Source organism: Peromyscus leucopus, chromosome 16_21 (genome assembly GCF_004664715.2).
Source record: "Peromyscus leucopus breed LL Stock chromosome 16_21, UCI_PerLeu_2.1, whole genome shotgun sequence".
Taxonomy (NCBI): Eukaryota; Metazoa; Chordata; class Mammalia; order Rodentia; family Cricetidae; genus Peromyscus; species Peromyscus leucopus.
Genome location: NC_051084.1, coordinates 36,770,969 through 36,794,270, shown reverse-complemented (window position 1 = coordinate 36,794,270; position 23,302 = coordinate 36,770,969). Strand labels below are relative to the sequence as shown.

The 23,302-nt window shown below is 49.6% G+C and overlaps 1 protein-coding gene across 1 annotated transcript; it reads left to right on the top strand.

The window, feature by feature from the left end:
* Nucleotides 1–19,711: 19,711 nt before the first annotated feature.
* Nucleotides 19,712–22,448, top strand: Fam241b (family with sequence similarity 241 member B). The gene is made up of 3 exons (XM_028886181.2): nucleotides 19,712–19,802; nucleotides 20,770–20,901; nucleotides 21,693–22,448. Exons 2-3 carry the CDS (start codon nucleotides 20,809–20,811, stop codon nucleotides 21,960–21,962), a joined length of 363 nt encoding a protein of 120 aa, XP_028742014.1. The 5' UTR covers nucleotides 19,712–19,802; nucleotides 20,770–20,808; the 3' UTR covers nucleotides 21,963–22,448.
* Nucleotides 22,449–23,302: the final 854 nt, after the last annotated feature.

Below are 23,302 nucleotides of genomic sequence, written 5' to 3'. Positions count from 1 at the left end.
GGTCAGGAACTGCGCGGGGAGTGGGGGGACGGGAGGAGGGACAGTTACTGTGATTTGTGGCGACATATGTCGGGCAGCTCGTGTGTACTCCTCTCAGGCGCACACGCACCCTCGCTCCCATACACACCCCGCGAGAAGGAGCAGCTGCTCGCCTCACCTTCTCCCGACATAATACCTGGGCCGGGTGCTTTGGCCTCGCCTTTGAGATTCCAGCTTTCCTCCACCCTCTGTCTTCCGCCCCCCCAACGCCCCAATCTTGGCAGCTTCACTCTAGGACTTTATTGTCAGGTCTAACAGATGCACGTCTGTTCCCAGCGCCTGGCCCCCGAACACACACACACACTCACACACACACACACACACACACACACACACACACACTCACACACATACACACGCGCAAGCACCCACCGAAACCCGGGCTGAGGACACAGATGCTGAGCGCAAACGCCCATATGTCCCGCTTCTCACCTGCCCGGCTTGGGGAAATAAACAGACTGTGTGATTCTCTCTACCCAGAAAAAACAAACAAGGGAAGCTAGAGAAAGTGGGGAGGCCACCTCCAAGCCTCGCCAAGTTGGTGCTTGCCCTTTCTGCAATGCTCAGGCCAGGTGAGCTCTTGGAGGATGCCCACCTGAAGGCAACCTGGGTAGGGACCCTCTGGGTTGAGTGGAATTGAGCCGCAGGGTCTGAACTCTGGACCTCTCCTGACTCTGGGTTCTGGAGGTCACCCGGGGCCACCACCATAACCCCAGGGATTTGTGTTTGCGGCTCTTCTGTGTGCAGGTGTCCATCCATGATGGGTTGGTGCAAGTTTTCAGACCTGGACTAGGTAACAAAATACAGTGAAAATATAGTGAGAAGCACACCGTGTGTGTGTGTGTGTGTGTGTGTGTGTGTGTGTGTGTGTGTGTGTGTGCAGGGCTGCACAGGAAGCCTCACTCTGCCTCTGTCTCCAGCCACGATGGGCACGGGGCTTCATCTCTGTGGGCCTCTACTGGTTTCCTATCCACTGAAGGAGGATGCTGTGGGGGAAATACTTTGGCATTTCCCTTCCAAATATACAAAGTTTGGGAGCCTTGGATATCAACAGCCCCCCTCCCCGAACACAGATCCAGTCTGTACTTCTGGCCAATGGCTCCTTTTTAACAACAGTTTCAAGGGCTGGAGCTGCAGAGGAAGTCGCAGGAGGCACAAGTGTGGCACTGGTGTTAGAAGGCCATCCTCAGGCCCCAGCTTCCAGCCCTTGGCGCAAAGGCAACCCCTGGGCCACTCCATGGTAGTGCCTCCTGATACTAGACTTTCAGACCTCCATTTCATCCAGTTGGGGGGTGGGTGTGACTCTCAGGCGCTTCCCCTCGCCAGACCTGTTTCTGGAGAAAAGTGTGCTGGCTTCTTTTCAGTGTGAGCATGGCTCGCTCTGCTTTCTAGTTAAATCTAGTACTTAACATATGCTAGTAAAGAACCTGCCGGGGGTGGGGGGGTGGGAGGTGGGGAGTGGGTGGGTGGGTGGGGGGTGGAAAGCTGAGCAGGAGAGGTGGCTCAGCAGTTAAGAGCACTGGCTGCTCCTTCAGACATCCTGGGGTCCATTCCCAGCATCCATGTTTTCCAACTGTTTGTAACTGTGATTTCATGGGGGGTGGTAGGGTGACACCCTCTTCTCAGCCTCATGCAAGTAGTGAGCAGACATATATGCTGGTAAAACATACATGTAAAATAAGAAAATTAGGTTAATAGTAGGTTAACCCAGTATTGATACAACATAGCTTCCTACTCAGTCCTTAGTAACAGTACCGTTCATATTACTCATACTTAGCAACAGTCTCCATTCACACCACTCATACTTAGTAACAGTACCATTTGTCCCACTCATACTTAGTAACAGTACTATTCATGTCACTCAATGCTTAGTAGCAGTACCATTCATACCACTCAGTGCTTAGTAGCAGTACTATTTATATGGAATTTTAAGGGGGCAGATCACCTTAGATAATCTGTAGTGGAGACAGAAAGGACTTTTTTAAATTCCTATTTTACGCTTTTGCAGTTACACTATAGTAGCCCAGACTGGAAGGCAGCTCCTTTTGTATCTGTTCCAGCTACCCAGCAGGGGATTTTCACTGTGTTACTCTCCTGGCCCCAACCCATTGCCTGCACCCAGGATCTCCATCCCTCCACCCTTTGGTGCCCTTTGGAGGTGGGCAAGTCTCCACTGGGGCTTTATGGGCACCAGGAATGGAAGAGCCTTTTGTTATTTATTAATAACAAGACTTCCTTCCTCTCCCTAGGTGCTCTGGAACTTCTTGCCCCCAGCAATGCGCTGGAGAAGTGGTTCTCAACCTGTGGGTCGCGACCCCTTTGCGGTCTAATGACCCTTTCACAGGGGTTACCAAAGACTATCAGAAAACACAGATATTTACATTATGATTTGTAAGAGTGGCAAAATTACTATTATAAAGTAGTTGTGGCATAGCAATGAAAATAATTTTATGGTTGGGGGTCCCACCTGTATTAAAGGGTTGCAGCATTAGGAAAGGTTGAGAAGCATTGCTTTGGAGTCTGGAGAAAGGACAGACTTGTGTGTCGCCAAGACTGAGGGCTTCCTTGACTCTTTCATCCTTGGCACAGCATCTCCTTCACCCAGCCCTAGATCTTTCCCACCCATGCTAGGCAGGCACTCTACGGCTGACCTCTAGTACCAGCCCTCTTTTATTCCTTTTGAGACAAGAACTCACTAAGTTATCCAGGCTGGCTTTGAACTTGTGATCTCAGTGCCTCAGCCTCCCACATAGCTGGGATTTACTGCGTATTATCCCGGGTCCTGGTCTTAAATCTCTGCCCCATCCCCCTTTGTTCAACATTACACACTGGGTCCCACTTCTGAGCTGATGATAGAAGCAACCCTGCTTAGACCCTTGCTGGACAATATCAAAGAAGGGAGTGAAGGCTAGCAGATGAAGTCCCCTGGTGGTGCATGCAGATGGCTCATCCATTCTTTCCCACTGCAAATCATCCAAATCATCCTTGGATGGGAGATGCCCTGCCTACGGCTTTATTGGATGGAAGACTGCCTTTTGCAGACACATGTCTAGAAAAAGCAAGACTTTGCAGAACTAATAGTCTGCACAGAAAGCTGCAAATCAAGTCTTGTCAACGCCCAGGCATCAAGGTACCTTGGGTCAATTGGTTCCATATTCCCTCTGTCCTGTAAGAGTTGATGAAGGGTCACTGTGAGAAGATGGTGGCCAACTGTTCTCCAAGGCTCCAGAGATTAGATCTAAGGACAGTGACTTAGAAAAAGCAGGGACTAAGACTCTTGCCAACCATGCCACCCCAGCAGACAAAGATGGTGAGGGGCCTCTGCACAGGGGTAGAATCTTGTCTGTAAAGACATATTCTCCAGCTTGAAATGGCCGTGTGGTCTCCTAAGAGGAGGGGAATAGATAGGATGACCATTAGGAGTCCTATCTCCTTCCACGACTTAATGGGCACAGAGTTAGAATAACTATTCAGTTATGTAGACTACACATTGGGAAGTCATCTTCTAAACAGGATGGACACAGCTAAGGGACATTTACTTACCCACCATAATAACCCTTTGAGGTGTGGGAAAATTCCTCAGTGGCTAAGCCATTTGCCAGGCAAGCAGTAAGTGCGAAGACCACTTACTGGATCACCAGGACATAATTCTGGTGCGTATGGTGGCTTGCTTATAATTTCAGTCTTTAGAAGGCAGAGACAAAGGATCTCTAGAACAAGCTGGCTAGCCAGCCTAGCTACATCGAGAGCTCTGGGTTCGACTGGGAAACCCTGTCTCAATATATAAGGTGAAGGACAATTGGAGAAGACTCCTCCTGACAAGAGCCTTGGGTCTATGTGTGCATGCACACACACACACACACACACACACACACACACACACACGCATGATAACACACATCTAGCTATATCTACATCTATAGTATATCTATTCTATATCTATATCTATATCTATATCTATATCTATATCTAAAGCATTCCAGGTTATAGGTGGCATTCATTACTGCAGTCCTCAGCCTGAGAAAACTGTAGCCTGTACCAGCCCTTTCCTGAAAATTTTCAGCCCACAGACACATGCCCGTGATATACCAAGTGTTATGAGATATGTCAAGAACTCAGCATTTATGCTTACGTTCTCCACCATTTCCCCTCTCTCTAACTGGCACTTGGTTTTTCGAGACAGGGTTTCTCTGCGTAGCTTTGTGCCTTTCCTGGAGCTCACTTGGTAGCCCAGGCTGGCCTCGAACTCACAGAGACCCACCTGGCTCTGCCTCCTGAGTGCTGGGATTAAAGGCATGCGCGACCACTGCCCGGCCCCACAGGGTATTTATTAAGGAGGTATTTTTACTTCCCTTGCATGGCTCTTATCTCTCCACAAAAAAATATGATGTCAACTGTGGTTTTCATAGAAGGACTTCATCCTTAGAGAAAATTCTTTCAATTTCTAATTCACTGAGAGGGCTTTTAAAAAGAGTTATTTTAGCACACACACACACACACACACACACACACACACACACACACACGCACGCACACATGTGTGTATTTGTGTGCAGGTAACTACAGAGACCAGAAGGGGGTATTGGATCCCTTGGAGCTGGAGTTACAGGCATTTGTGAGATGCCTGATGTGAGGGCTGGGGTCTGAGTTGGGATTCTCTGATAGGAGGTCAGTAGGCACCCTGAACTGCTGAGCCATCTCCAACCTCATGTAGAGTTTGAACCACGAGTACTGATTGTTATAGCTCTGACTGCCTTGTTACTGATGATGTCCTTCTTCCTCTGTCTCATGGGTTCTCCACTGTACAATGCTTGTCCATTCTTTTCCTTTCCGTATTATAATCTTTAGAAACGTTGCACCAGGAGCCGAGAGTGTGGGGCTCCATTGCTAGAGCACCTGCTTGGCATGCGTGAAGTCCTGAGTTCAATCCCCATGTGAAACCAAACATGGTGGTACATGTTTACATGCCAGCACTCTGAGGTGGGGGTAAGAAGATCAGAAGTTCAAGGTCAAGGTTGTCCTCTGCTCCATAGTGAGTTAGAGACCAACCTGGGCTACAAGAGATCCTATCTAAAAACATTTTTTTTTGGCTATATATGATGGCACATGCCTTTGGCGGCAGAGACGGGAAGGTCTCTGTGAGTTTAGTGCCAGCCTGGTCTACATATGGAGTTCCAGGACAGCCAAGACTACATAAAGTGACTCTGTCTCAAAAAAAATGCGTGTTTACACATATATGCATATACATTAATGTCCCTAAGTGCTAAACACAGAGAATTAAGTCCCACTTGAAAGGACAAATGTCTATGTAATTACTTGAAATTCTTCAATATAGGAAAATGTCCATCTTTCTATTTGCTTATAGAGTTGGTCATTTATGTTAGTGTGGACTTCTAGATATCCACTTTATACTTTGAGTTATGTCTGAATATTGTCATCCCCCAGTTTTTTCACTGCCACGACAAATACCTAAGAGAGCAAGTTATTATGCTTGTTTATATAGCCTGCAAACTGCAGGCTATAGTCGGCCCCCAAGCTCCAGGCAATGCTCCTGTTGCCGCCTCCCTTCTTGCCCTAGGAGTGTGACTCTGGGGTTGCAGAGGCACACCACTGCATCTGGCTTTTTAAAATGTCGGTCCCAGGGACTGAACTGGTGTGGCAAGTGCTAACCCACTGAGCCATCTGGCCAGCTCTACGAGATTCTTGAACTGACAAAATGATAGAAATACAGAATAGTTAGTGGTCAACAAGGACCAAGCTACGGCCACAAGAAGGTAGAGTGAGCAGTCCTTGTGGGGTCTGCGGTGTTCTGAATCCTGACTGTACCCCAGTCCCTTACCTGGTGTGAGGCCTGGGGCGATGCCTCTGTTGGAAGCCACTGGGGAAAGGTTCCATGGGATCTCCCCATCCTAGTTTTAAAACAGCACACAAACCCACACCTGTCCTGAAATACACAGTCAAATCTGCGGTGTTCTGAATCCTGACTGTACCCCAGTCCCTTACCTGGTGTGAGGCCTGGGGCGATGCCTCTGTTGGAAGCCACTGGGGAAAGGTTCCATGGGATCTCCCCATCCTAGTTTTAAAACAGCACACAAACCCACACCTGTCCTGAAATACACAGTCAAATCTGAACCACAGAACATCTGCGCATCTGTTGGGGTAGGGAGTCCGTACCTTCCGCTCCTTTTCTTTCCCTATGGAAATAATGGCCATGTAAAGGCATTTCTTCGGACTGGCTTTCCCCCGCCCCCCTCAGCATATAGAGCTCTGAGAGCATGGACAGAGCTGGCCCACTGGGAGTTCATGTGCAAGGTGACAGAAAGCGTTGCCTGTTGCAATGGATGTGGGAGGATAGTGGGTTCCTTAAATAAAACCCATATAGGACAGAGAAGTGAAGGGCTTAATTCATTTCTTCACTCAGAATCCCCGAGGGTCCCAGTTCAGTGTGATTAGTCTTGGGTTAAAGTAAAGCGGACTGTTTTCTATAACCCTTCCCTGCCTCAGTTTCTTTTCTGGTCAGAGTATTTTCTTGGAAATAGCACATGGAAATAAACTCTTTCTCCTCTTGACTGGCAGAAGGCTCCCATCTACCAGCCATCTTAGCTACTTTTCCTGTCGCTGTGATAGAAAAAACAATACCTCGAGAAAAGCTATTGAAAGGAGAAAGGGTGTCTTCTCCATCATGGTTGGTACCGTCCATCATGGTGGGGAAGTCAAGGCAGCAGGCAGCGTGAAGCCGCGGTCACATCACACAAGCAGGAACCCAAGAGGGACCAGCGAAGGGCTAACGCTCACTTTCTCCATATATAGTCCGGGACTCTACCCAGGGAAAGGTACTGTCCGCAATGAAGATGAGGCCTCCCGTATCGATTAACATAATCAAAGATGATAACGCCTCACAGGACACCCAGAGGCCATCTCCCCAGGGAGTCTAGACTCTGTCAAACTCGTCACCACGCTACCACCATGCACTCCCTGCGGAACTTGTTAGCATGCACCATAGCGTGTGCGTTGCATGAATAAGACTTGGAAGGTGGAAGTGGAACCGTGACTATGTGCAATGTTTTATCCCCGGAAGGGCAAAGTAGGGCCCATGTAGTCACAGGGCCCAAGTTGCTGAATAACCGGAGGACGATGACTGCTTAAGTCTCCTCACCCTGAAGTGTGCTGGCAGCTGAAGTGGGGTCATTGATTAGAAAGAATGGGATCTAGTGACAGGGTAGCAACGTGTGTGAGGATGCTGGTGAGGCAGAGGACATTGAACTCCGAAATTTTGTTTATTTACTTATTTGTGCATGGGGGCGAGCATGCCAGGAAGAGTGTCTGGAGGTCAGAGGGCAGCTTTGGAGTGCTGGCTCTGTCCATTCACCTTGGTGTGAGTTCCAGGGATCAAACTCAGGTCACCAGGCTTTTGTAGAAAGCTCCTTTACCTGTTAAACCATCTCCCCGGCCCGTTGAATCTCTCAGTTCTGATGGGTTTATTCTGCTGGAGGAAGTAACCTCATCATTTGGCAGTGGCCATATCCCTACCACACCCCCTGAGGTGCTGGCCTCCTGGGCTGTACTGAGAAGAACTAGTCTCGAATTGCTTATAGAAACAGTCATGTTCCCCAATACAGGTCTGAGGTGAGGCAATCCCGGTTCCCTGGGGCCCCACACTTACACTCATTTTGCCTCCAGATCTGACTCAAGTTTCCGCAGGTTTATAGGGGTGAGCTTCACCAGACTCCTGAAGAATACATGGGGCTTCTCCTCACTGTGCAAGAGAGGTCTGAGGAGCTTGTATGGGAATGGATTTTAAGAGTGTGGGGTATTAGTGGAAAGAATATCAAATCAGATTAGGCCATGTTTATGGACACTCAGGCCATTAGGCAGAAAGTAGTAGCTCACAGAGTTAAAAAGGAAGAGGAGGAGGGGGAGGAGGAGGAAGAGGAGGAGGAAGAAAAGGAGAAGGCGCCAACAGTTGATGTGGTTGTGGCCAGTTGTGGGCCTAGTGTGGTGGCGCATACCTTTAATCCCAGCGCTCAGGAGGCAGAGGCCAGTGGATTTCTATGAGTTCAAGGCTAGCCTGGTCTACATATTGAATTCCAGGTCAGCTAGGATTGCAATCAATCAAACAAACAAAGAAAAAAAAAAGGCTCAAAGACATGGGGATGCTGGTGTGGATTTACTTTTAAAGGATCTCTTCCATCACAGGGTACCCAGAAGACATACCAATACTTATAACAGTACTTTGGGTTAGTTGGTTTGATTTTAAACAGTTTATAATGTATTTAAAATTTTAAAGTATTTATTTTACTCTGTGTGTGTGTGTGTGTGTGTGTGTGTGTGTGTATACACACATATCTTGTGCAGTAGCCACAGCTACTGTGTGTTGACAACTGTGGTGGCCATGCCCAGAGGTCAGCATTTCTTAGCATTTCAAGTCTCCATTCTCTGGCACTTATGACCCTTCCACCCGCTCTCCCATGACGTTCTGCGGGGCACAGAGGCAGAGGTATTTGTGTCCTGGGCAGCTACCGTAGGAGACAGACTTCCTAAGGAAGCACCCACATCCTTGGACTCTGTGGGCCAGGCCTTACAGTGGGAGCCATGGTCATTCATTTGGGAAACGTAAATGGTATAACCAAATTCCATAGTGGCAGGGGCCAAATGGCAGCCCTCAGTTGTTCAGCGGAGCAGAGGGCAAAGCAATGATCAGAAATGGCTAATTAATCATGGCGTCCCCAGAAGGGAATAGGAAGCCTACCAAATTCTCATTCCATCTGTATGGGCAGACACATTCCAGTGCTAGTGAATAGAGGCTACCGACTCATAGCAAAAGAGAATCATGGCCCCTCAACAATTCCAAGACTCGGATTGGTTCCTAGACCCAGAGCTCCTTGAACGAAGGGAAGAGCAGACCCTGCTGAGGAAGGACCAAGATGCACATCACCAACAAGTTCTACTGCTCATCTTTCTTCCAACCTTCCCCAAGGGGGCCTCAGCCTTGAACATGGGGAGGAGTGGGGGGGGGTGGAAATCCCAGCACAATAATCAAACCTTTGGGGCCTTTCTGGATGCTAGCTGCTTTGCATTGATGTTGATCCTGCAAGCTCCCAAACAGCATTGTGGCCCTTCAATTGAAATAGAGGCTTATGGAGGTTAGGTGATGAATAGTGTGTTAGCCACGGTCTGACCCATTTTCATCCTGTGGTTATTGTGGTAGTTGGAATGTCATTGGCCCCCATAATCTCATAAGGAGTGGCACTATTAGGAGGTGTGGCCTTACTGGAGTACATATGGCCTTGTTGGAGGAAGTATGTCACTTTTGGGGGTAGGCTTTGAGGTTTCCTATGCTCAGGATACCACCCAGTGTCTCAGTTGACTTCCTGCTGCCTGCAAGATGTAGAACTCTCAGCTATGACCCCAGCACCACATCTGCCTGCACACTGCCTTGTTTGCTGTCGTGATGATAATGGACTGAACCTCTGAAACTGCAAGTGAGCCCCTCCAATTAAACGTTTTCTTTATAAGAGTCACTATAGTCAGCTGGGCGGTGGTGGCGCACGCCTTTAATCCCAGCACTCGGGAGGCAGAGGCAGGTGGATCTCTGTGAGTTCGAGGCCAGCCTGGGCTGCAGAGTGAGATCCAGGATAGGCACCAAAACTACACAGAGAAACCCTGTCTCAAAAAACCAAAACCAACCAAACAAACAAAAACACCAACAAGAGTTGCTATGGTCATGGTGTCTCTTTACAGCACTAGAAGATCTAACTAAGACAGGTATTTTCAGCTGGGCGGTGGTGGCGCACGCCTTTAATCCCAGCACTCGGGAGGCAGAGGCAGGCGGATCTCTGTGAGTTCGGGCAGGCTCGTGAGCTTCGGACGCGCTTTAATCAGCATCGGAGCAGAGGCAGATCTCTGTGATTCGAGCAGCTACTACCAAGTGAGTTCAGAAAGGCAAAGCTACACAGAGAAACCCTGTCTCGAAAAAAAAAAAAAAAAAAAAAAAAGGTATTTTCCCAGTTCACAATGTGTAATTGGAACAGATGTTCTTAAGAGTTAGCAACACTCCCATACTGGTTCCATGACCTGTGGAGTGAATGGTCTTGCAGGGAGTTGGAGGAGATATGGGCTAAACTAAGCTATTTCAGTTACCTGGGAAATAGTGAAAGGAGAACAATAGCTCGTTCCTTGGAGAGACCATCAAGGGCTTGAAAGATGCATCACATCTCCTTTAACTCCCGCATTTGGCCTGTGTAGAAGGTTGACTTTTGGTTATCACAAGCACAGCCAAGTGATGACTCCAATTGCATCTGCTGTACCTGCAGAGGGCTCACACACTCCTGATACTTGATGTGCAGCTGTTCATCCAGTGGATGGCTTTTCCTGCAAATGTAGTTGGAAGGACCATTAGAAGCAATTTGCTTTCATCTGGCAAGTCCAGCAATACACCTTTACAGTTCCATCTCTAGGCTGTATTAATTCTCCAGTCCTGAGGAATAACTTAGTTCACAGGGATCTTAATCACCTGTCTCTTCCACAAGGTACCACACTGGTCCGTTCCATTGATGGCATTATGCCAACTGGACCATGAACAGGCAGTATCAGCCACTTTGGAGTTGGTAAAGCATTTGCATGTCAGAGAATGGGGAATAAATTCTAAGTAGGAGACCCTATTAGACATTCTAAAAGTCCAGGGGATAGGACATGACGAGATAGTCCTTCAGTGGTTACACTACCAAGAAAGACATGTTTCATTGGCCTGTGTGGACTATGGAGGCTGTGTTACTCCAGACCATATTCCCAATGAGTGGGGCCTAGAACAGGTCCAGAATGCTATGCTCCCTGGCCTGCTTCTTGGCTTATATGATCTAGCAAACCTGAAAGTATTCAAATTCTCAGTGGCAGATGGGATGCTGTGTGGAGCCTTCGGCAGGCACCTTCAGGTGAGTCACAACAGAGACTCATGGCTTTTGGAGTAACTGCAGATGACAATTCTCCGTTTGGGAGAGAGCTCTTGTCCTTAATGGAAATTCAACACTTGGCCACTAGCCGCCAAGTTACCATGTATTCTGGTTATTTTTTTTGCCAACTTGACACACACTAGGGTCATCTGGGAAGAGGAAATCTTAATTAAGAAAATATTTCCATCAGATTGACTGGTAGGCAAGTCTGTAGGCTATCTTCTTGTTTCATGATTAATGTGGAGCATTCGTGCCATTTTGGGGTGGTACCACATCTGGGTAGGTGGTTCAGAATTGGATAATACAGGATCAACAAGCCATGGAGGAGCAAGGCAGTAGGCAGTGTTCCTTCATGGCTTCTGCATCAGCTCCTGCCTCCAGGTTCCTGGCTTGAGTTCCTACCTTGACTTTTCTCAGTGATGGACCGTGGCACAGAAGTATAAGCCAAGTGAATCCTTTTTCACCCGAGTTGCTTTTGGTTAGAACTTTTTTAATCACAGAAATAGAAAGCGAACTGGAACATCACGTGACCTGAATGGTCCACCACGAGCCAGGTGTTAGCTGACCCACGAAGCGAGTAAGTGGGGTGTAGACATTCGCAACCATGAGCAAATACAAGTGGTATGAACCTAACTGGGCCTGAGCAGATCCCGAAGGCACAAGAAAGTTACATGAAGAAGTGGCCCAAATATCCACAGTGCCTGGTCCTGCTACAATACTTTCCAGCCACCAGCATGCACCTAGGGCCTCGTGGTAACCTGGTGACAGGAAGAGAAGACTGTTCTTAAAGATAGTTCTGGATGTTTGCAAACACTATTGGAGAATGGATATTTGTAGTGTTAGAGCCCCCTTTGGGGACATCTGGAAGGGTATTGGTGAAGGTAAATGAATTCAGAGTGGGCGGAACTTGAGGCAGTACACCTACTTGTACATTATGTTTGGAAAGGAAAAAAAAATGCCCAGGCGGGTGACTGTACACTGCTTCATAGACTGTAGCTAGCGGTCTTTCTCAATGGTCAGGGACTTGGAAGGGGCATGATTGGGAAACTGATGGCAAAAAACGTGGCTAGAATTCTTCCAGTGGGCAAGAGGCAAGGATATTTGTGTCTCATGTACAGACAGAGGTGACCTCAGGGTGGCCTGTTCCATCTCAAGTCTGCCAGGACGTAGAGGAGTCAGTCTATGGAGATTGGTTTGGTTTGTATTGCACATGATCAATGGAGTAACTTAAACATAAAAAATATTTTTCTTGACAAATGTATATAAGAAGCCTTGCAAAACCAAAAACATCCTGCTTTTTTTTTTTTTTTTTGGTGGGGCAGGGGAAGAGATGACATCAGCAGAGGAGAGAAACCTTTATAACTGAGCGGGTAGGATGGCCTGCCCTGCGGACAGTTTTCTTCCTCCTTCATCGACTGCTCAGTGCGCCTGTGAACAGTGTATTCACAGTGAAGGGATGGCGGGTACCCGCTCAGCACCCTGACTTCCACTCACCGAGGCTGACCTGGCCACAGTGCTGCTGAGCGTCAGCAGCAGAGAACGACGCTGAGTTGCACCATTCTCTGGGGTATGCGACCCAGTCAGTGGCCAGGTGGCAGGTTGACTACATTGGACCACTTCTTCGTAGATAGAACAACACCTTGACCCTAGTGGAGTTGATACATCCTCTGGCTATGGACCTGACTTTTGTGCGTGCAATGCTTCTATCTACAGTACCATCTGAGGACTTACAAAATGCCTTATCCATGGCTATGGTAATCCACAGAACATTGCTTCGGACCGAGGAGCTCACTTCACCGGCAGAGAGGAGTGTAACAGTGGGTTCGAACTCAGAGTTCACTGGTCTCAGCGTGTCCCCACTGTCCTGAAGCATCTAGCCTGATGGGATGAACTTGAAAAGACATAGACACAGAACCAGTTAGGTGACAACCACCTGGAAGGCTGGCGCAGGGTGCTCCAGGAGGCAGGTATACTGTCAACCAGAGTCCGGTATGTGGTACTGCTTTTCCCACAGCCAGGAGTCAAGAGGTGGGAATCAGAATGGCAGAATGCACTCACTTCTAGTGACCCAGTAGCAAAGCTTTTCACTTCCTGTTTCAGCAATTTCAGGCTCCTTTGGCTCAGAGTCTCGTTTTCCAAGTGGGGGCAGTGGTTCTGTCAGGAGACACAACACCAGCCTTCTTCACACTTCAAGGACCGTGTGCCCATGTCCCGACGTGGTTTCTCCAAATCCGTTCAAATGGCCATCTGACGGTTAGACAGCTTCTGTCAGGGTGGCCATCCTGGGGACGAGTTTCTCAGCTTCATCTGAATGGCGCACGGTTGGCAACTGAGGCCCACGGAAGGTCACACCGCGTGTGTCCTCACCAAGCTGTTTGTTGCCACCTCCCGTAGAAGGTGGGACACGGGACTGGGGATGCTGTGGACCCTCCTATAGCTTGGAACAGTGTGTGTCTTCCCACTCCCCGCCCCTCCCCTGGTAGGCCATGGGGCCAAGCACCATTGAAATTCCAGTCCCAAACCTCAGCCAGGCCCTGAACATATGTTTCATCCTGAAAAGGAACAATGGAGCCTCCGAGCTTAATTAAGACCCCACAAAGAGCCCTTGGCTGGGCAACCCTCATTCTCTGCCATCAGTTGCTTTCCCGATCACCCCACCCCCACCCTTCTGTTTCTGCCTCTTCCTCCGAGGGAGGACAGATGAAAGGCTGGCTTTGCCACCTCCTGGCCCGTCTTCTCTCACAACATGATTTCTGTGGCTACAACACACAGCTCTCACTCTAAGGGAAGAAGAGACTTCATCCTTGAACCACTGTGAGTGACCGCAGCCTGGGAACATGGATTCAGGTTGTCCCAAAGAACATGTTGCAAGTTTTTACAGTTATAGAACAACAACACCACCACAAAGTCATAAATCAAGGGATTTCCCGAATACATTGGCAGAAACATCAGGGGTTACTGTAAAGCAGGGCAATCTCTGTTACAGGTTTCAATGCAATCTTAGGGCATCTCAGCTTTTGGGTGGGTGGGAGCAAGCAGCTTGATAATAGATTCCTAAAGGTATTACTTGATACCTACAAGGATGTTAATTCAGACGTAGAGATGGGCAATGAGTGGCTATTAAGGGGGACTAAAGATTGCCCAAGATAATTTGGCTCTGGATCTGTAACATTCTAACTCCCAACGATCACAAAGTTCTAATGATTCAATCAAACTGGTCGAGTCTTTAACATAGACATGACTTTTTCCCTGGGAACCTGAGTTCATATCTCTGTCTATTCTTTTGAGTCCTGGAGTAGGAAAGCGGGCCACCTTTGCTCCTGGGGCAGCTCAGGCCTAGCTACAGAAGCAAGCAGCCAATGAGGGCCTTCTGGACTTCCTGGCCCTTAGTCGCAATGGCTCTGGGACTCTGTGAGATTGGAGGGTGGGGGTTAGTCCAAGCCCCAATCTAACCTGAACGTTGGTGGCAAAGTGTGCAATAAAGGTCTGCACAGACTGTAGGAAGTAGCCTCCGTTCTGGGAGTTGTGCCCTGGGGTCAAGTTTACTGCCTGTGAAGGCTCCCGGAGGGTTGGCACAGCACGGCGTTTAAGAGACTCCTAGGTGGAATAAATCCACAAATCTGAACTTATTTAACACTTATATAACCCCGCTTCTAACATGCTGGGGAGTTACCAGTCTTCACAGAGGTCACGCTGTCCCCCTTTTACAGAAGGGCTTACAAGACAAAGTGAGGGAACCACACAAGGTCAACCAGCAAATAGGCGGAGAAGTCGGAAAATGCAAATCTAAGCTCCCTGGCCCCCGAAGCTGTCCACCCTGTCCAAGGCACTGCAGAGGGAGAACAGAGCCATCTGAGCACTTCCCCGGTCCTTCTCTTCCTCTTTCCCATGCAGGCTAGCAGGTTACTACAAAGGGAATGTCCGTGGACCACTCAGCAGGCCAAGGAATTGAACCCTGCCTGTCACATGTAAGTTTCCTGCCGGTGTCACCCCACCTTCTTGCCTAGAGCTCACCCCTACAATTTTGTAATAATTTCTTTGTTGTTGTTGTTTGTTTGTTTTGAGACAAGGTTTCTCTGTGTAGCTTTGGTGCCTGTCCTGGATCTCACTCTGTAGCCCAGGCTGGCCTCGAACTCACAGAGATCCGCCTGCCTCTGCCTCACAAGTGCTGGGAATAAAAGCGTGCGCCACCACCGCCCGGCTGATTTCTTTGCTTTAAAAACAAAAACAAAAACAAAACCACCAGAGCTTTGGCTGGAGTTGGAGAGCTGACTCAGTGGGTAAGAGCTTGTTGCTCTTGCAGAGGACCAGAGCTCAGTTCTCTGCACCCTCACTGAGAAATTCACAAATGCCTGTAACTCCAGCTCTGCAGAATCTGATGCCCTCTTCTGGCCTATGTGGGCAACTGCACACACACACACACACACACACACACACACACACACACACACACACCCCTATGCATAAGTAACATAAATCTTCCTAAAAGATGTTTTAAAATATCTGTTGCATTTTGAATATAGCATGTCCCACAGGCTCATGCTGTGAACGCTTGGTGTCAGCTGGAGCTATCTTGGGAAGCGAGAGCCATTTGGAGAAAGTTGGTCCCTACATGTATTCCTTTGATGTTTATACTGGCTTCCCAGTCACCTCCTTACCCTTCTGCATCCTGTCTGCTTATGAGGTGAATAGCTACCCTCTCCCACACACTTCTGTCACCACAACGTCCTTGCCAACTGCACACTTTTAACGACAGCCCCATCTCTCCAGCCACGGTCTTTATTACCTCCCAGTATTACATCGCATCACTCCAGTACAATTCCTTTACCTGTTTTACTTGGATGGCTTTAATCCCAGCGCTCGGGAGGCAGAGGCAGGCAGATCTCTGTGAGTTCAAGGCCAGCCTGGTTTACAGAGTTCCAGGATAGTCAGGCCTACAGAGAGAAACCCTGTCTCAAAAAACAAAACAACAACAACAACAGCAAGAGAATGCTGATTGTCATAGTTTAAATGTGAAGCGTCCCCCCTTGGCTCAAGTGTTTGAATACTTGGTCCCCAGTGGGTGGTGCTGTTTTCATCCTTTAAAAGATGGGGTCTAGTTGGAGGAAATGGGTAACTTGGGGGTGGGCCTTGAGGGTTTTATCCAAGCCCCACTTCCTGTACCTGTCTCTTTGTTTCCTGGTTAGAGCCATATAAGAAGGGGCAGCTGCATGCTCTCATCACAAAAGATGGAGTCCTAGCCATCATGCCTTCTCCACCATGAGCCAAAATAAATCCTGGCTCTCTGAATTTGCCTCCTTCGGTTATTATTATCACAGGGATGAGAAGAGGAACGAATCTACCCGAATCTCCTATCGGCTTTTCAGAGTGGTGTATATTTATTCACGCACCACCAGCAGCATATGAACACTCTGTGCAGCCCAGCATCACCGGGATGTGGTGTGGTAACACTTTCCGCTCCCAGGCCATCTGATGGCTTATAGTGTTCCAATTGTAACATTGAGCACAGTTTGAAAGTGTACTGGTCATTTAGATTTCTTTTATAATATGCCTGACCAAATCTTTTGTCTGGGTTTTGACTTGGTTGCTTATATTATTCATTTGCAGATACTCGTATACTCTTTCTCCTTTCCAGACATCAGACTTATCGTTGTCGGTTATCTGTTCTAGTTTCATTTCTGTGATAAGATACTCTGACTAAAAAAATAATTTAGAGTTATAGGAAAGGTTTATTTGCTTTGCAGTTCCAGATCGTAGTCCAGGGTAAGTCAATGCAGGAATTTAAGCAGTGGTCACACCACATCCAGTCAAGAGCAGAGAGAAACCAATGCATCCACGTTGGCTTTCTTTACTCTTAACACAGCTCAGGGTCTGGCCTAGGGAATGGTGCCACCCACAGTGGGTTTGGTCAATTAACAGGACAATCCTCTACAGCCATGCATCCTGGTCAACCAGATCTAAATAACTCCTTAATGAGACTTTCCCTGGGTGAGTCTAGGTTATGGTAAGGTGACAGTTAAAACTGACCATCATACTATCTATATTGCAAAAACCTCTCTCTGTACAACGTTTGCCTTTTTTACTTTTTAAAAAAATAGCTTAAGCTAGGGGTGGTAGAGTAATCCTAACTTTAATAACTGTAATCCTAGTACTCCAAAGACTGAGTCAGGAGGATCTTGAATTCAAGGCCAGGGTATGCTTCATAAAAAAAAAAAAAGTACCTTGATTAGTAGGTCAAAAGGAATTCTTTTTTTTTTTTTTTTCTTTCCCCGAGACAAGGTTTCTCTGTGTAGCTTTGGAGCCTTTCCTGGAACTCACCCTGTAGCCCAGGCTGGCCTTGAACTCACAGAGATCTGCCTGCCTCTGCCTCCCAATTTCTGGGATTAAAGATGTGCACCACCACCACCACCACCCAGCCAAAAGGAATTCTTAATTTTTTTTTTGTTTGTTTTGTTTTTCGAGACAGGGTTTTTCTGTGTAGCTTTGCACCTTTCCTGGAACTCACCCTGTAGCCCAGGCTGGCCTTGAACTCACAGAGATCTGCCTGCCTCTGCCTCCCGAGTGCTGGGATTAAAGACGTGCACCACCACCGCCCAGCGGAATTCTTAATTTTATTATGTCCTTTACCTGCTCAGTGCTGAGGACCAGATCCAGGGTCTTGTACATACCCGGCAAATTCTATACCACTGAGCTATAGCCAAGATTAATGTAGGTTCAATGTAATAAAGTTTATCAATCATTTCCTTTACAGTTGACACTAACTGTTGCTGTTTTTGCTTTTGGGGGGGGGGACTGCCACCCAGCTCCCAAACAAATCACACATAGAGGCTTATTCTTAATTATCAATGCCCAGCCTTAGCTTGGCTTGTTGTTAGCCAGCTGTCCTTAAATTATCCATTCTACCTTTTGCCTTTGGGCTTTTCCCGTTCTCTTACTTCTGTAAATCTTACTCTTATTCTGTGGCTTGCTGGGTGGCTGGGTGGCTGGGTGACTGGGTGGCTGGGTGGCTGGGTGGCTGGCCTGTGGAGTCCTCTTCCTTCTCTGGCTCTTTCTTCTTTTTCTCCCAGGTTTCTCCTACATATTTTCTCTGGCTGCCAGCCCTGTCCATCCTCTCCTCTGCCTTGCTATTGACGGTTTGTCTCTTTATTAGACCATCAGGTGTTTCAGACAGACACAGTAACACAGCTTCAGAGAGTTAAACAAATGTAACACACCTTAGAATAGTATTCCCCAACAAACAATGTGTTACGAGAACTCCGAAGTCACATAAATTACAAAGACGCCTTTGTTTTTGTCTTACGTGATTGGTTCTATGACACATGTGGAATAAAATTCCCCCTAGAGACCTAGTTGTCACAACTACTTGCAAATAAAACATTCCTAGCTGGGCATGGTAGCACACACTTTTCATCTCAGGGGGGGCAGAAACAGGCAGATGTCTGAGTTCTAAGTTAGCCTGGTCTACATAGGAAGTTCCAGGTCAACCCAGGCTGCCTTGTCTAAAAGAAGAAAGGAGGGAAAACGAAGAGGTGCTCTTACTTTTCTATACTTCCACTTTATCATAGATCCCGATTTTCAGGGTTGTTCCAACGCTATTTACCCACTGCCATTTCGTGAGTCAAGTGCCTCAGCCACGACGTCTCAATTACTGTAACTCAAAGCTTGTCGATCTGCATCCAGCAAGATGGGGTAGATGCACTTATTAAACACAACAAACACCCTTGGATATCAAGGGTAAAACAAAAACAAGACTTTGAAAACTAGGGTGGAGCAGGCAGACGGGACCCCTGCGACCCAGGAATGGCAACCCTTGGCCGAGGGACCCTCGGCTTTGTGCTCTGATCTCAGATTCAGATCTGGAACTGCTAGCGACCTTGAAGCAGCCGGTTTTGAGGACAGTAAAAGCCAATCAGGAAGTCTGCTCCTCCCGGCCAGAAAGCTAGGGAAGGATACTTAGCAAGACAGAACTAATCTTAGATGATGATAGCCGCTTCGCTCAAGCGGAACACCATGGGAAAGAGCCCACGCCTGTGATGGCCAGCTGCTCGCTCGGCCTAGATTTCCACCCTGGGAGGCTGCAATACTCGTCAGCATTTCTACCAGAAGAGCGTCGGAGGGCTGCCAGGGAGCGACTTCCCTCCTTCCTCCACGTGGGTTCCAGGGATCCAACTCAGATCATCAGGCTGGGAAGCAAGTGATGTTCCTGGCTAAGCCATCTCTGGGCTCTGTCTCTGTCAATCCTGTCTCAAACACCCACCCACCCCCGCCCCCTACACACACACACACACCCCACACCCTCGGGAAGTCCACTGCAAAATGGTAGAGCCTGCCCTGTGATCTAGACCTCTTCCTCCCATGGCGCTCAGAACTCCTGAAGGGCGGGTCTGGGTCCTACTCCAGGGGCACTGCAGAGTCACCTGGGCATATTTGAACAGATTCTACCTGTGGCCGCAGCTTGTGCCTACTTCTCCTCTCCATCCCGCATCCTGGGCTTCTCTTCCCTTTCCTCTTCTCCATCATGTATTCTCCCACACTCCCTGACTACTCCCCATCCCAATCCTTCTCAGCCCCTTCATCTCTTCCCTCCCTCCCCCGTCAAACTCCTCCTCCTCCTCCTCCTCCTCCTCCTCCTCCTCCTCCTCTTCTTCCTCCTCCTCCTCCTCCCTCCTCCCCGTTCCGCAGCTGCAGTTCCCCAGGCAGCCGGCAGAGGGAGCCCCGTGCCGGGCCTCGCCCCTGCGGCGCGCGCTTCCTGTGAGGTCAGGTGGGAGGAAGCGGCCGCCCGTGGACGTGGAGGCCCGGGAACCGTGCGCGCAGGTGGGTGTTCGCGCCGGGTCCGGGTCCGGGTCCCTCCCCACCGCTGCGGGGACTGGAGCCCCGCTTGGCCGAGATACTGCGGCGGCGCGGGTGGTCCAGCCTGCGGCTGACAAAGCACGGGGACGCCGCGCGGGACCGCGATCCTGCGATCCTGCGGGTCCACGCCGCGCTCCTCCCCGGGGCCCGGCCTTGCCTCGGTGCTCCAGCGCGTGGAGAGTCCAGAGGAGCACCGAGGCGCTCCTCGGCTGACAGTGCCCGGCCCGCTGTCACCCTTGGGGGCTGCAGAGCTGGGCTCCCCCAGAGCCGCAGCTCGAGCATTGGGCCTCGTCCTTTAGCAAAGGGGCAGTGGTTGCTCCCTGGAGGCGGGGTGGGGGGGCAGTGGGGGGCGTGTCCTCTGCAGCGGGGGTCCTCCTTTCCCCGCGTGGTGGCCAGCTGCTTGCATTCTACTACCTGGGAGGAGACCCGGATAGCTCCTGAGAACCGCACCCTCACCCCCTCGATTTTTTTTTTTTTTTAAGTTGGCATACAAAGTACTTCCCTCCTTCCCTGTTTCTTTCTTTCTTTTTGAGGTAGGGTTTCACATAGCCGAGGCTACTCCCCAAACATCAGACTGCCCTTTAACCCTTGATCATCCAGCCTCCACCTCCTGTAGTCCTGGTAGTGGTTGGATTACAGGTGTGCACCTCTTGCGAGACTCCTGGGACTCTCCTCCCTCTCTCTCCTCCCCCGCTTTCTTCCTGCCTCCCTCTCCTCCTTCCTCTTTTCCCCTTGCATTATTTCATCTCTTTTTTTGTCAACCAGACAGGCACTTGCTAAGGGTGGGTCACCCTATGACCACTGAAAAACACCCCCCGGGGTCTCAGTTGTCTGCAGCAAGCCCCTCGAGGTCAGGGACAAGACAGATCCCTAAGGCTATTGCTGAGGGGACCTCTGAGGTGACACCTGGCTGGCTGTGCACTCTTGGCAGGCACACACAGCCCGGCAGGAATTCACAGCTCCCAGGAGGATGGTGAGAATCTTGGCCAATGGGGAGATAGTTCAAGATGATGACCCCCGAGTGAGGACCACCACCCAGCAGAGAAGCAGTGGTCCTCGGCAGGTAGGTACCCATCCCAAAGAGAAGGGTAACTGCTGGCCCCAACTCCCAGAAGTGTCTTGAGCTGGCTTCTCGCCTTCTTATAGCAGTGGTTCTCAGCCTTCCTAATGCTGTGACCCTTTAATACAGTTCCTCATGTTGTAGTGATCCCCCCAACTGTAAAATTATTCCCGTCGCTACTTCATAACTGTCCTTTTGCTCCTGTTATGAGTCACATTGTAGTATCTGTGGTTTTTGATGGTCTTAGGTGACCCCTGTGAAAGGGTCTTTGGACTCCCAGATGGGTCATGACCCACAGGTTGAGAACTGCTGTCCGAGAGCTGGTATTCTCTCCACGGAGGGTCTAGCAGAGTCAGAACCGACTTCTGTTTGGCTCCTGCCTCCTGGGGAGGGAGCCTCCTCCAGGCCTCATACCTAGAGGCTCACTCTCTTTGGGTGGGGTTTGCAAACCCCACTGACGCCAGCATCTCTCAAGAAGTTTGGTTGGATAATAGAGATGAGTGGCTGGCTGCAGGATATTTTACGGAGAGGATGCCGACCTAAAGTTATACCCACTAGGAATGCATCCTTCCTCTCCTCTTGGTCCTGGCCCCCTTGTCCCAGGCGTGGCGAGGGAACCACGGGCTTCGATTCTTTATGCTGTGAGATTTTTGTGACTGGGTTGTTCCTGGGAAGGAAGCACCATGGTAGGGTGACTATGGGGGAGGGAGGGACCCAGCCTCTGAGTCTCCTGGCTGGTGGTTCAATTCCAAGAGCGCTTCCTCTGGATTCACTTGTCTGTCTCCATCTTCTAGGGCTTTCTCAACAGAGGTCATGGTGGACCTCCCGGGGGCCCTGGACCTCGCCAGCAGCAGGCAGGCGCCAGGCTAGGTGCTGCCCAGTCTCCCTTCAGTGACCTGAACCGGCAGCTGGTGAACATGGGCTTCCCCCAGTGGCATCTTGGGAACCACGTGGTGGAGCCCGTGACCTCCATTCTCCTGCTTTTCCTGCTCATGATGCTTGGGGTCCGTGGCCTCCTGCTCGTGGGCCTTGTCTACCTGGTGTCCCACCTGAGCCAGCGGTGACCTCTGGGGGATGCACGAGCGAGCGTGGGAGTGTGAGAGCAGGGAGAGGGGGAGGGAGCTTGGGAGTGCTTGGAGGGTGTGATCAGAGATGGGGCCGCGAGTGGATTCCCCCACTGTGGTAACCAGGAGCCAGAGGGACTGGGGACCAGCATCACTGAAATCTGCAGAGTGCTCTGGTTTCCTTGGAAGGCTTTTAGGGGCGCAGGGCCTCCACTAAGAAGTACAAGCCCAGGGTGAGAAAGGCTTAGTATGTTGTATTTTCCCAGAACACAAGTTCCCCCACCAGGAGCAGAACTGGAACTCGGAGCAGCTAGGCATCGTCCTGACTTTGACAACATTCCTTTGTTCTAATGGTGTCTTTTTATTAGCTGCTCTTCTGTATGAGGAAGGGTACTGATATTTCTTTAGTGTGGTATTTTTCTTTCTTTCTTTTGGGGGGGGGTGGTGGTTTTGAGACAGAGTCTTATTATGTAGCCTTGGCTGGCCTGGAATCACTATGTAGACCAGGTTGGCCTTGAACTCACAAAGATCCACCTGCCTCTGTCTCCCAAGTGCTGGGACCACGGGCATGTGGTACCGTGGTCCTGCTATTTGTGGTATTTTCAATAAATAAATTTGAGTCTCTTTTGAGAAGCTGCTGAATGCCTCACAGCTGCGTGTTCTGGAAAACTGAAGAAGTGGTGGGGATGGTTAGTGTGTGTGTGTGTGTGTGTGGGGAGGTGGCAGGGGCCTTTGACCTTGGTGATTTCCAGGGTTTTCTCAGTAGGATGGGGAGCTGGGAGGTGAGGCACAGGCCTGGACCCCTTGCCTAGTGCTGAGGGAAGAAGCTCTGCGTACCCCAACACACTGATCTCCAGGGTCAGCTTCTCGGGAGTGGTCCTTTGCCCAGAATGACTGGGGAGGCATTAGGAGTCAAAGAATGGGGTGCATGCTGGGGTCTCTTGCTCAGGGGTTCTCTCCAGGGGCTGCTCCAACCACCAGCAGCTCAGAAACTCATAGTGAGCTGTCCTCAGTGGGTGTTGTGTTGAGGTAGACCGCTTTTCCTGAGAGGAGAGTCCTTGGGTTTGGCTCTTGAACTCTTTTTTGGGGGGCAAGGGGGGTTGAGACAGGGATTCTCTGTGTAGCTCCTGCTGTCCTGGAACTTGCTCTATAGACCAGGCTGGTCTCGAACTCAGAGATCCTCCTGGCTCTGCCTCCCCAGTGAAGCCTGAAGACCTTCCGGAACCTCACCCTCTCAGGTCCCTGGGGGTGTCTGTATGTGGCCAAGTGTTGGGGAGGACAGGGCAGAGATGGTTCCTTTCTCTTCTCGGGCCTGCTCTCCTGCTCAGAAGAACTTGGTT